Source organism: Clupea harengus, chromosome 3, assembly GCF_900700415.2.
Source record: "Clupea harengus chromosome 3, Ch_v2.0.2, whole genome shotgun sequence".
Lineage (NCBI taxonomy): Eukaryota > Metazoa > Chordata > Actinopteri > Clupeiformes > Clupeidae > Clupea > Clupea harengus.
Window position 1 is genome coordinate 3,443,056 of NC_045154.1, and position 12,875 is coordinate 3,455,930.

A 12,875-nucleotide genomic window follows, 5' to 3' on the forward strand; every position below is an offset into this window, starting at 1 on the left:
CATGATTGGAAGCATTTATTCATTCAAAATAACTTTTAATAGTTATTTCCTCAATAAAATCACTTGTTTTTTTCACCATAATACTGTGAGACTAAAATGGATTTTTAGAAAAGCTGAATTCCTTTAGACACTCACCAAACAACATATTTACATACATGATTTTCTTTTCGTAGAATCATGGCTTCACTCCGCTGTCCATGATGCAAGTCTCATTTACCTCAGCTATATACAGGACCGCGCCGTACGTCATAATCAACAGTAAACAAGAACAAAAATTTACCAGGCTATCCCTTTACGCAAGGGGGACTAACTCCACTTGCTCTCCCACTGAGTCTCTCTCTCTCTGTCTCACACTCACACACACACCAATCATTTTCACCACGATTAACACCATAGTGTTCGCTTCCAATTATTTCATCTATATAGATATGATTCTAAGCTGTGGATGTGCAGTGTCTGGAGATTTGCTATTGGTTATAATATATTTCTCTTGTTGTGTTGAAATCTGTTACTTTTTTTTTGGGGCGAATTTCTATTAGATCTACAGTGGTAGGAATGCAACTGCGTGGTGAGGAGAGGACACCTGAGGACACAGTCTCACGCTCACCTCACCCCCCCTCACCCCCCCTCCCCTCCCCTCCCCTCCCCTCAAACATAAGGCCTTTTGCTCCTGGAGCTCAAACACATTTCTCATCAGAATCCCCGGCCCCGCTCCTTGTCCACGGGGGATAAAAAAGGCTGTGATGTTAACACTCGTGTCTCTCTCTCTTTCTCCCGCTCCTTTTTTATCTTGGGATCGCTGTGGTTTTGGCTCTGCTCATTCTGCCTCATTCCTGCCCGAACCCTTCGGTCTCCTCGATGGCAAACAGCAGCTTCTCGCGCAGCTGCTCCATGTTCCTGTAGGGGGGCAGGTCCAGCCGATTGAAGCTGGATTTGGAGTATGAGAAAGGGAGGGAGAGAGAGAGAGAGAGAGAGAGAGAGAGAGAGAGAAAAAGACAAAGAGAAAACGAGTGTATGAGTTAAACCTTTCAAATAAAAACAGGGTGTAGCAAACACAAAACGCACGTAAACGTAGGCTTGTCCTTGTTAATAAATAAACTCCAACAGTTGAGCAATGAAAGATAAAGTGTAGTCTGATGGGCTCACCATGTGTGGCTTCGGGGCAGCCATGTCTCCTTCCCAACCTTATCTATGCAGAACTTCTGTGGCCCATTACTCCCTGAGAAAGAGAGTGAGTTGAGAAAGTGAGACAACAGCATCTCACTCCAGAGAGTAATCTAAAGCAGCGCATCCAGGGCATGAAATGGCCAGAGCCGTACCTATGAGCTCAGCGAATCCTCCGACTGGCAGCCGGCAGGTCCCCGTCACAAACTGGAGCAGGCGGATCCGCTTCTCATTGTCCATCTCCTTCACTACCTGTGCTCAAGGGTGCAGATGGTCAGTGAGATCAGAGCATGACACACACACACAGACACATATACACACACTCACTCACACACTCACACACTCACACACTCACTCACACACTCACACACTCACACACTCACACACTCACACACTCACACACACACACACACACACACACACACACACACACACACACTCTCACACAGCTGAGAAAGGTGGTGGATACCGTACCTGCCAGAACCAGTGGATTTGCTTGCTGTTCTTGGTGTAATGGCGGTAAATGGTGTTCTTCTGCCAGTCGCTGAGGTCAATCTCCTGCATGCCGCATAGCATGAGCTGAGGAAAAGGATGTGAAGAGAGCCATCAGTCCACAGAGACTAAGCAGAGGCTGGCTCTCCATCAGTGCCACATGGCTGCAAACGGTGCCTCTCACCTCCAGCTCCTTCTCATCAAAGTAGCGCAGCCACTCCAGGGGCACCACCTCGTTGAAGCCGTCCAGGAAGGCCTTGGTCTGCTCCTCCACGCCCCGGGTGAAGCGCCAGTCCGTCAGCAATCTGCACAGAGGGAGGGCAGTTCATATATACTCATATACAAGATATGATGTGTGTGTGTGTGTGTGTGTGTGTGTGTGTGTGTGTGTGTGTGAGAGTGTGTCTCTCTCTGTGTGTGTGTGTGTGTGTGTGTGTGTGTGTGTGTGAGAGTGTGTCTCTCTGTGTGTGTGTGTGTGTGTGTGTGTGTGTGTGTGTGTGTGTGTGTGTGTGTGTGTGTGTGTGTGTGTGTGTGTGTATGATGTGTGTGTGTGTGTGTGTGTGTGTGTGTATATATATATATGACACAGTGAGCGGGGGGGACAGGCTGCTGATGGGATACCTGATGTACTCCTCCTTGTTTTCCTCCCCGACAAGTTCGTTCTCGCCGTTGTCCTTCAGCTGGTGTGTGGACACCTTTCCTAAGATCTCCATGTCCTGAGCGTGGTAGAGCTCCACTCCGCACTCCTCCAGATTGTTATCTCTACAGGGGCACACACACACACACACACACACACACACACACACACACACACACACACACACACACACACACACACACAGAGTGTCAATACAGCACCTAGAGACCAACCATCCAGAGAATAAAGTTTTCCTCTGACACCCCATTGCACCCAGTCCTACCTATTGAGCACATGTTCAAATCAATGTAATGCAGAGAACAGGCGCTACGAGTAGGTGGAGTTGACGGAAGAGAGCTACTTACTTGACCCACATGATGGAGTTGAAAAACTCGGGGTCTATGGACTCCAGGTCCTTGAGGGTGGGCTTCTTGTTGAGCATGCGCTTGTAGAAGGGCAGAGTGAAGCCTGTGTCGATGAACTTCCCATGGTACAGAGCCTGAGGGGCGGAGTCAGAAGGGGGACAGCGGTGAGTGCACATGTGTGGACAGACAGACAGACAGAGACAGACAGACAGACAGACAGACAGACAGACAGACAGACAGAGACAGACAGACACACAGACAGACACAGACAGACAGACAGACAGACAGACAGACAGACAGACAGACAGACACAGACAGAGACAGACAGACAGACAGACACAGACAGACACAGACAGACAGACAGACACAGACAGACACAGACAGACAGACAGACAGACACAGACAGACAGACAGACAGACAGACAGACAGACAGACAGACACAGACAGACACAGACAGACAGACAGACAGACAGACAGACAGACACAGACAGACAGACAGACACAGACAGACACAGACAGACACAGACACAGACAGACAGACAGACAGACAGACACAGACAGACAGACAGACAGACAGACACAGACAGACAGACAGACAGAGACAGACAGACAGAGACAGACAGATAGACAGACAATTCCCATGTTTGTTCACCTAAAGCTCAGTGAATATTTCTAAAGGTGAGTCCTCCGACGAGCCCACTGAACACCTCACGGTCAAGTTCTCTTTTGAAGGCGACCAAAAGTAAACGTTAAAGTGAGCAGCGAAAGAGAAAAATCACAGAGGCATGCGAAAGCAACATGCGCTCGGGAGGACAGACTCGGTTGGGTTACACTGCGGCCCCAAGGATAAGAGGCCGAGGCCGAGGCAGAGGCAGAGGCCGAGGCACTTCAGCAGAGGGGTCCAAGAACAACACAGACGCCCGCTGCACAGTGACTCACAGTCTGTTCAGCCCCAAACACTCACAACTGGGACGCGGCTGAGACCAACAGGGAGTCGGGGGGGGGGAGGGAGGCACTCAGAACCAGAGGGGGAGAGCGAAATGGAGAACTCTTGAGGGGATCGAAAATTAGGGCTTTGGGGAACCGGAGGAACAAAAAAAAAAGGTGGCTTTTAAAGAAAAGAAAAAAAAGAGAAGAAAAAGTCAGTTTAACAGTGCAAGACACGCAGAAAGAAAAAGGCTATGTCAAATGCATATGGAAGGGGCTGTGTGAGGAGCGTATTTGTAGACTAAATATAGGACTGGCATCTGGGCGGGTGTGCTGGGTGCGGCAGTGAAGTCATGCCTGGGAGGGAGGGAAGAAGGGAGGAGGGGGTGGAGAAGAAGAAGGGGCACTGGGAGAGGAGGATGGTGGTGGTGGAGGTGGGCCCTTTTGGGTTTTGGGGCCTGGAGTTTCTGGAGTTTGTCCCAGCGCGGGAGTTGGTCTTGGCTGCAGGCGGGGGTGGTTGGGGGTGGGGTGGGGTGGGTGTGCTCGTAGCATAAGGCTGCTATTCACCAGATCAGAAACACACGCCCCTGTGTGTGTGCTCACAGCAGCAAGAGAGTACCAGCTCACGCCGCCTCACACAGGCATACATGCGCAGAAGCGCACAGGCACACAGGCACGCAGTGTTCAGGAAACTTTCTGTGGAGGTTTCCTGAGACCTGACTTTTCCACTGCTCTACATGAGACACTGGCTAACTGCTAATTTATTGGGTAAACTCTTTCAATGGCCTTTTCTAAGTCTCTTTTTCATTATATTTAAGTTATTCATGTCCAGAAGTTAGGAACTACACTCCAGACTCCAAGCTGAAAGAACTCCAAGAACTTTTTGCCTTCCACTCAATCACTTATGCAGCTTAACCATCATGGATCAGAGGAAAGTGGCCATTGTCACTGTAGGGTCATCATATGTACATTATCAGTTCTAAAATGTTCCTTTTTGTAAATGTTAGAGTGCCAGGGACACTGAATGACTCTAGATGATTGCCAAATTACATTCAGTCAAAAGCTGTGAGTGTGAGTGTGAGTGTGTGTGTGTGTGTGTGTGTGTGTGTGTGTGTGTGTGTGTGTAGGGGAGTCTTACCATGGCAATGAATCGTCCGATGAAGCGGAAGTAGGTGAGGTGGTCGGGGTTGATGGAGGAGGCCGGGTTGATCTGCAGACAATAGTTGTTCTTGCCGGCGTACTCGAACAGGCAGTACATGGGGTTGAGCACCTCGTGGGAGAGCAGGAAGAACCACTCTCTGTGGGGGAAGGAGAGAGAAGGCCATCAGAACCCAGGGAGGGGAGAGAAGAAGAGAGAAGGTTTCTGGTTGGTGTAGATCACTGAGAGGAGAGGAGAGGAGGTGAAGAAGGAATGGGGGGAGAAGAGGAGGGAGAAGGAGAAGGATGTGCGTCTGGGGCACAAACACAGGGTGTGTGTGTGTTAGAGGAGAGGAGGGAGAAGGATGTGCGTCTGGGGCACAAACACAGGGTGTGTGTGTGTTCGAGGAGAGGAGGGAGAAGGATGTGTGTCTGGGGCACAAACACAGGGTGTGTGTGTTAGAGGAGAGGAGGGAGAAGGATGTACGTCTAGGGCACAAACACAGGGTGTGTGTGTGTTCGAGGAGAGGAGGGAGAAGGATGTGTGTCTGGGGCACAAACACAGGGTGTGTGTGTGTTAGAGGAGAGGAGGGAGAAGGATGTGTGTTTGGGGCACAAACACAGGGTGTGTGTGTGTTAGAGGAGAGGAGGGAGAAGGAGAAGGATGTGTGTCTGAGGCACAAACACAGGGTGTGTGTGTGTTAGAGGAGAGGAGGGAGAAGGATGTACGTCTAGGGCACAAACACAGGGTGTGTGTGTGTTAGAGGAGAGGAGGGAGAAGGATGTGTGTCTGGGGTACAAACACAGGGTGTGTGTGTGTTAGAGGAGAGGGATGGTTGAGGGGTGTAGATGACAGCCTTAAACCTCTCCCTCCCAAACCCATTTAGAGACAGACACAGCATCTGGGAGAGCAGTGACTCATGATTAAGGGATGATTTTTATGCCCAGACACACACACACACACACACACACACACACACACACACAAACATCACTGGAGATGACAGACGACAGGCATGATTTCAACACATGATTTCAGACATGATGAAAAGGCAGAGCAAGAGACATGGAGTGACATGAAAGTCCCAACAATCTGAGATGTACACCCACACACACACACACACACACACACACACACACACACTGAGAACACACACACTGAACCAACACCACAGCTGAATGGAAAACAAGCAGAGTCAGTGGCTCAGTTCCTACAGCCCAGCGTGAATCATGGTGTTGTGATGTGCTAGTTTCCACACAAATTTGGACTTGGAGAAAGGGCCTTAGTGTTGACAGAAGGGACCGGCGTGAGTGACGAGAGGCGTGAATATCGGCGTGTCGGATCAATGAGGTTTAATGAACGTTTGATTAGAGCACTCCCTCTGAGGGCCTCCCTTGATGAAGTCAGCTCTTGTGGTGTTACCAAGACAAGACCATCGGGGTCACCTGAGATTTGCCACGCTGGGTAGTATGACATTACCACATCTAAGACTAAGACTCTTGAACAGCTGCATGTTCCAGCTGACAGAGGACATACATATCTTATAAAAACAAAAAAAAGTACAAACATGAATTCACACACACACACACACACACACACACACACACAACATAGTACACATTTTGCACACACAACGCAGTACACAAAACTGAAGCCCCAGCTACCCACCACCACCACAAACACCACCACAAACACCACCACCATTGCTCCCACCCCCCACTTCCATGTCCCAGGGGTAGGGGACAGCGCTCGGGAGGCTGGCTGGCTGGCTGGCTGACGCCGGGGGCAGCGCAGACACCTCCAGACATCCCGTCCGTGGTTCTACCCTGTGGTAGAACAGCATGACGTAACCTACCATAGGGTAAAACCACTGGCGCGACGCCGGAGACAGAGACACAAGGCAAAACAAACAAAACAAAAAAACAGACAACAACAACAACAACAACAAAAAAACACTACAACAAAAAAAAAAAGGAGGGGTTACAGGACAGCATGGGCAGGTACGAGGAGGTACGAGGAGGTGGAGGAGTACTTAACACCACAAGACACGATGAGGAACCAGTCACCAACAACAGACACCAAAGATACGCACAAATACACCAAATGACCCACAATGACACAAACATGATTGTGATGCATGCCATGAAGGGCAGAGTGAGTGAGTGAGTGAGTGAGTGAGTGAGTGAGTGAGTGAGTGAGTGAGTGAGTGAGTGAGTGAGTGAGTGAGTGAGTGAGTGAGTGACTAAGGCGATGAAAAACAGACTGTAGGACAGTGACAGAGGGAGGAGGACGCGGAAAGAAAAGGAGAGAAAGCCAGTGAGAGAAGAGCAGAGGCTGGGAAGGAGAGAACGACAAAGGAGAGAGCAAAGGAGAGCGAGAGGAAGAGCGACTAAGTCAGACAGACAGGAAATGACTGAGGGGTGAGGCCCAGGGCGGGCGGACGGGCGGGCGGACGGGCGGGCGGGTCGGTGCGAGCGGTGCCAGTGGCGGGACTTGCCTGGCAATGCCGCCGTAGTCCAGGCCTTCCTCTCCTCTCATGATGATGTAGAGCCTCCGGCGCAGGTCGTATGGTTTCATGTTCATGATCTGTCACGGGCAGAGACACAAGAAGACTCTGTATCCCTACTCTATCACCAGCGTCCAGCAGAAATGGACACTTAACGCACTTCATATGTGGAGTCTAGACTGGACTGGACTGGACTGGAAGCCTTACCTGTTGAAAGGAGTCCTCGAAGAGCGTCTGCCTGGACACGGAAATTTTGACATGGCTTGGCAAGGCATTGGACTGCACAGAGAGAGACAGACAGACAGACAGACAGACAGACAGACAGACAGACAGACGGATGGACAGACAAAGAGAAACAGATGGGGAGAGAGCAGAATAAGGAGAACCATACGAGAGAGGACTTTCTGAGCTTGCACACAAACACAAAAAAACTGGGTCACTGCGAAAGAGAAGGAGAGTGAGAGTGAGGTGCTTACATGGCACAGGAAGCGGAACTGATGGTATTTCCACCTGAAGCTGCGGTCATAGGCCCCTGGAGAGCCCCCCTGTCTGGACCTGGATGGAGCCAGGAAGACAAGACAGAGAGAGACAGAGAGACAGATAGAGACAGAGAGACAGAGAGACAGATAGAGAGAGACAGAGAGACAGATAGAGACAGAGAGAGAGAGACAGAGAGACAGAGAGAAAGAGACAGCGAGAGAGAGAGAGAGAGAGAGAGACAGACAGAGAGAGAGCGAGAGAGAGAGAGAAGAAGAGAGAAGTTAACATGGGACCTCTACAGTCACACTAGTGGGTTCCAATAGTCCAGTGGGTGGAGTATTGTTGGTACCCAATAACGAGTAGAGTACCAAGAGCTTGACTTCCTTTCACAGTCCATACTAACAGCCCTCTCCAAGAGCTTTGGCCACATTACTTGACTTCCTTTCACAGTCCATACTAACAGCCCTCTCCAAGCACTGAAGGCTGAGAACACTCACTGCAGAGACAGATAGCATCCAAATAGAGCACAGACTTGGATGGGGTTTGGCTAGAAACAAAATGGATGACTGGTAAGGTTTAAACTCTTCTCCAGTTTAAACTCAGACCCATTTACCTTTAACTCTCAGGCAAGGTATTTGATTAGTCAACTGCAAAAAGCCACAAGGTAGCTATGGACCTAGTAGGGTGTGGTGGACCCTGTGGTCATAATTCAATGGAGTTTTGACAGGCCCTGCTCTGCAGCTGCTTGGTGAGACCCAAATGATTCTTACTGATGAGGGAGGCAAAAGGTGGTAAGTGATTAGGCTAGGCCCCATCACGGAGCTCCGCCGTGGGGCCCTTGGACAGAGTTGTGAGGAGGCAGTGAGCCGTGGGCGCCGCAGGAAAAGGAGGTGGGAGGAGAGAAAAAAAAAAAAAAAGGAGGCTGGTCTGAGGCTGAGAGCGTGCCCGTGGAGGTGCAGCTGTGTTAGTACAAGGCCCAGCGCTCCGACGGCACACACACTGGAAATACGCCGAGTCAGCGGGGAAGGAAAACTGAGCGCGCAAAAAGATGGAGGGAAGAAAATTGGAGGCCGAGAGGGTAAGTGAAATTGAGAGACCAGAGAGAGAGAGAGAGAGAGAGAGAGAGAGAGAGAGAGAGAGAGAGAGAGCCAGAGCCAGAGCGAGGAGAGAGAGAGAAGCCACTAATATTCTGGCTTGAGTGTTCTCGCTGTGAGCCGGGTCCAAGCCCACTGGTTCTGGTTAGGGTGTTGGACAGCTGAAGCAGGGCTAGTTCCAAACATGGACTTCATCAATGGGATCCATTTGAAATCTGCATGGACATTGTAAGTGCCCCATAGAACCACTACATAAAAATACAAATGAGGTCTTTTGCAATATGTTGCAACAGCACAGTCCATTTCATAAAAGGTTTGTAAAAAGTTATTTTTTACAGAATGCATGCACACACACACACACACACACACACACACACACACACACACACACACACACACACACACACACACACACACACACACACACACACACACACACACACACACACACACACACACACACACTATTTGAAGCTTATTAATAAAATGAAATGCTGTAATTTTCACTTTGGGGTAAAGATGAATTAGTGCATCAAAGGAGTATGCGCATGCTTTATGTGTGTGTGTGTGTGTAAGGAAAAAATACAATCAGCGACACCCCATATCAGCTCAGATTCTCCATCAAGGGAGAAGATGAAACAAAACTCCTCCCCAGAAAGGAAACGAGAAAATAATGTACAAAAGCAACCAAACAATAATAATAAAAAATAAAATGAAAAAAGTAGAGGTCTGACCTATGACATGATCACTCCTTCATTGCTGAGATGTTATATCTACATACTTGTTGAGTATGATGCTCTACAATGGCCGCTCTAGTGAAACTGGCTTTCCCTGTCTTGGGGAGTTGGGGGGGTGCTGAGGAGAGGGGAGGGGAGTTGGGAGTTGGGAGTTAGGGGAGGGGGGGCTGTAGGGACAGCATATTTACCCAGACTCAAAGCCCGGTCGGGGATCTTTAAAGCTGGTGGCGCGGGAGGTATGGTCCACAAAGTATCGCACGCCCTCCGCCGTGTACTTCATCTCCCAGCCGGGGGGCAGGGGGGGCTCCTGGATCATCCTGATGAGAGAGGGGGAGAGGGGACGTGAGCTCCGGGCTCGGCCCAGGCAGCTAACTCACAGAGCAGGTACAGGGACACCGCCAACCCCACTGCCCAGCCCGCCATCCTACAGTTGCTCGGCTCAACCTGAAATTCAGGCCTACGCTACCTCTCAAGTGTTTTTGCGAACCAAAATGAAAATAAAAGCGAAACAAATTCAAAACAAATCAAACACATAAAATCAACAAACATGACATTCAAGCAAGTGTGGTGGAGAAACCAATGAAAGCCATCCTGAGAGGGTTCAAAAGTGGGTGGCTACACTGTACAAAAATAATAAAGAAATATTTTCTTGTAAAAAAATTGTAAAATAATTGCGTTTCATAGGAATATTCTAGGAACCATCTTGACTCCTACATCCATGAGTCACTTTCAGGCAACTGTTACAGCACAGTGTGTTTTTACTGCTGCTAATGTGCCGATGAGATGATTGCACTAAAAACGCTTAAGCCTCACAACTCATAAAAGTGCTGTTGAAACGCCCGCGGTAATAAGACCAAGAAGACTGCTCTGAGACAGCCCAGTGAATAAAACAGATGCCCTTAGGAAGTCCCAAAGCCCTGCTCCAGTCCTTCCCTCAGCATCTAACATTAGAGGGGCAGCCAGGGAGTTTGGGCTGGGTGGGGCCCCGGTTCCTGCCCACATCGCCGCTAGCCGCGGGCTATGCTAATCTGCCTGCCGGGAATTCAGCTCCGCGGGCTGCCAATGAGAGGAGTGGGCGGAGGGAAGGCAAGGGCAGCGGGCATCGCTGGTCTCTGGGCAGGCTGGCAGAGGTGCTGCTGGACGGCTGCTGGCTGGCTGGCGGGCGGGTGCCGGGAGGGGGTGAAAGTGAGCGTGTGAGGGGGGGCTTACCCTTGGGTTCTGGGGTCCTCCCACTGGGTGGTCCGCGTGTTGTGGTTGACAAAGTAGACCCTGCCATTGTCCTGACGCTTCTCTGTGGGGGCAGATGAAGAGGTCAGATTAAGGCAAGCAGGGCAAAAATACACACCCTCTGTACTACAAGAACTGTTTATGTTTACTCATGGCATGAGAAAGAACAGAGTCAGCAGGCAGGGCTAGTGGACCACTGCACCACTTCAGGACATCACTTTTCAGTCAATGACTTCAGTAAATACAATGCTGTCTATATACCTTATTCTAAAACTGAAACTGGGTAGTTTGGGAGAGAGAGAGATGGAGAGAGAGAGGGAGGGAGGAAAAAAGAAGGAGGGCGGTTGAAATCTCACAGAGCTGATTGAAAACTAACGGGTGAGTGTGGCATTTCACTCGCGCCCATTTCCAAAATGCTTTTCCACTGCCGACCTCAGCATTTTTCCCCAAGCCTCCGGCCCGAAGAAGAAGAAAAAAGGAAAGGATAAAAAATTAAAAAAAACAGGTGGGAGAAAGGTGATGGACAGAAGCGAGAGAAAAAGAGGGTAGCAGACAGGAAAGCAAATGGAATGGCAGAAGTGAGTGGTAGGAAAGCGTAAGCGACAGAAAAGAGAGATAGAGCGAGTCAGAAAGAAAACATGTGTGAAGAACAGGGAGGAGAACTTGCTGACTAATCTCCATTTTGGCCTACAGAGAAACAATGGCAACATAAAAAAAGATAATAGTGTGGCGACCACATCCATTTCCGCTACGAGGAATGTGTGTGTGTTAGTGTGTGTGTTAGTGTGTGTGTTAGTGTGTGTGTGTGTGTGTGTGTGTGATTGAGTGCTCGGCCTGGGAGTTTTATGATTTTGCTTCTGTTGTCATAGTACCGGAGCCCCTCTGGTTTTCAGGACCATAGCCGATACCCCCCACATCCCTCAACTATGACCCCCACAACCCCCACCTTTGCAGCCTCAGACTTCAACTCAGTCTCTTTCTCTCTCTCTCCCTCCCTCTCTCCCTCTCTCCCTCTCTCTCTTGACATCTTGTTCTCATTAGCGGGCGTGTGTGGAGAGCACTGGAACAGTAGCGCTCACATTGCAGCTCTCACCCGTCGGTTCTTATACCCTCCCCCCTCCCCCCTCACCCCTCTCTTTCCCTCCATCTCCTTTAACCCCTCTCTTCCACCAAGCACTTCATTGTTCTCTCCCTCCCCCCCCCCCCTCTCTCTCTCTCTCGTTCTCTCGTTTCTCCTGCCTCCAGCTCTTCCGTCTTTTTGGTTCTATCCATCCTCTCTCTCTCTCGTTCTCTCTTCTGAGGAACGGGCTCAACCACAGCAGAGGCCACTTGGCAGCAGGTTTAAAAAATAAAAAATAAAAAATAGAGAAGAGAAGCCCATCTCAAATGAATCTCTATTACATAATGGAGGTTTGCTAGCCGGGAGACAAACCGCGTCTTATTGAAAGCCAAACAGGGCTGGAGCGCTGGGCCATGTGCGAGAGGAGAGAGGAGAGAGGAGAGAGGAGAGAGGCAGGAGTGGGAGCCAGATGGCGGGCCCCACAGCACTTAAGACCACAGGACCAGCGAACCGCCCCTGCGCTACTCTAAACCTCCTGTTGGCAGGAAGCAGTCATAGGCTATTCAATGGCAGTGGTCAGATGCATAAACATTTCTTTTTTTTTTTTTATTTGGTTTTAATAAACCCAACAACAAAACAAAAAAAAGCCAACAGAATTCAGATGAGACTTGTCAACTTTACGTTCCCTTGCTGGTGCCAGCTAAGGGACAGTACCTCCAATCATTTAGACTTGAACAAAAGACCAAACGAAGAACCTTAGTGGCTTCAATTACAGCACAAGGCCATGAGTTATAGACTAAATAAAGAGGGTTCTGTCCATCCCGAACACACAGAGAGAGAGAGAGAGAGAGAGAGAGAGAGAGAGAGAGAGAGAGAGACACAGACAGACAGACAGACAGAGCGCGAGTACAGGACCTCAGTCATCCCCCTAACCTGTTTGGACATCTCGGCTGCGAGGCATCTGAGCCCACCATCACCACCACAGTGCTCCCAGATGAGGTGCACTGTGACAAGAGCCAGAAAAGCTCTGTGTGTGTGTGTGTGTGT

At 49.7% G+C, this 12,875-nt stretch overlaps 1 protein-coding gene across 5 annotated transcripts in view; it reads right to left on the bottom strand.

Moving 5' to 3' along the window:
• wwp2 (WW domain containing E3 ubiquitin protein ligase 2) overlaps window positions 1–12,875 on the bottom strand; it is a 36,551-nt gene continuing 23,676 nt past the window's right edge. For 4 of the 5 annotated variants that reach the window (XM_031564247.2, XM_031564244.2, XM_031564245.1 and 1 more), the window contains exons 12-24: window positions 10,751–10,832; window positions 9,730–9,858; window positions 7,707–7,785; window positions 7,438–7,509; window positions 7,222–7,310; window positions 4,725–4,884; window positions 2,659–2,792; window positions 2,278–2,418; window positions 1,841–1,961; window positions 1,639–1,743; window positions 1,320–1,416; window positions 1,147–1,219; window positions 1–927 (exon numbers count right to left, since the gene is read on the bottom strand). In XM_031564247.2, the coding sequence (XP_031420107.1) occupies window positions 828–927; window positions 1,147–1,219; window positions 1,320–1,416; window positions 1,639–1,743; window positions 1,841–1,961; window positions 2,278–2,418; window positions 2,659–2,792; window positions 4,725–4,884; window positions 7,222–7,310; window positions 7,438–7,509; window positions 7,707–7,785; window positions 9,730–9,858; window positions 10,751–10,832 (1,382 nt within the window). In that variant the 3' untranslated portion in view covers window positions 1–827. The remainder of the gene's footprint in view (window positions 928–1,146; window positions 1,220–1,319; window positions 1,417–1,638; window positions 1,744–1,840; window positions 1,962–2,277; window positions 2,419–2,658; window positions 2,793–4,724; window positions 4,885–7,221; window positions 7,311–7,437; window positions 7,510–7,706; window positions 7,786–9,729; window positions 9,859–10,750; window positions 10,833–12,875) is intronic. The other variant, XM_031564248.2, reaches the window with a different exon arrangement.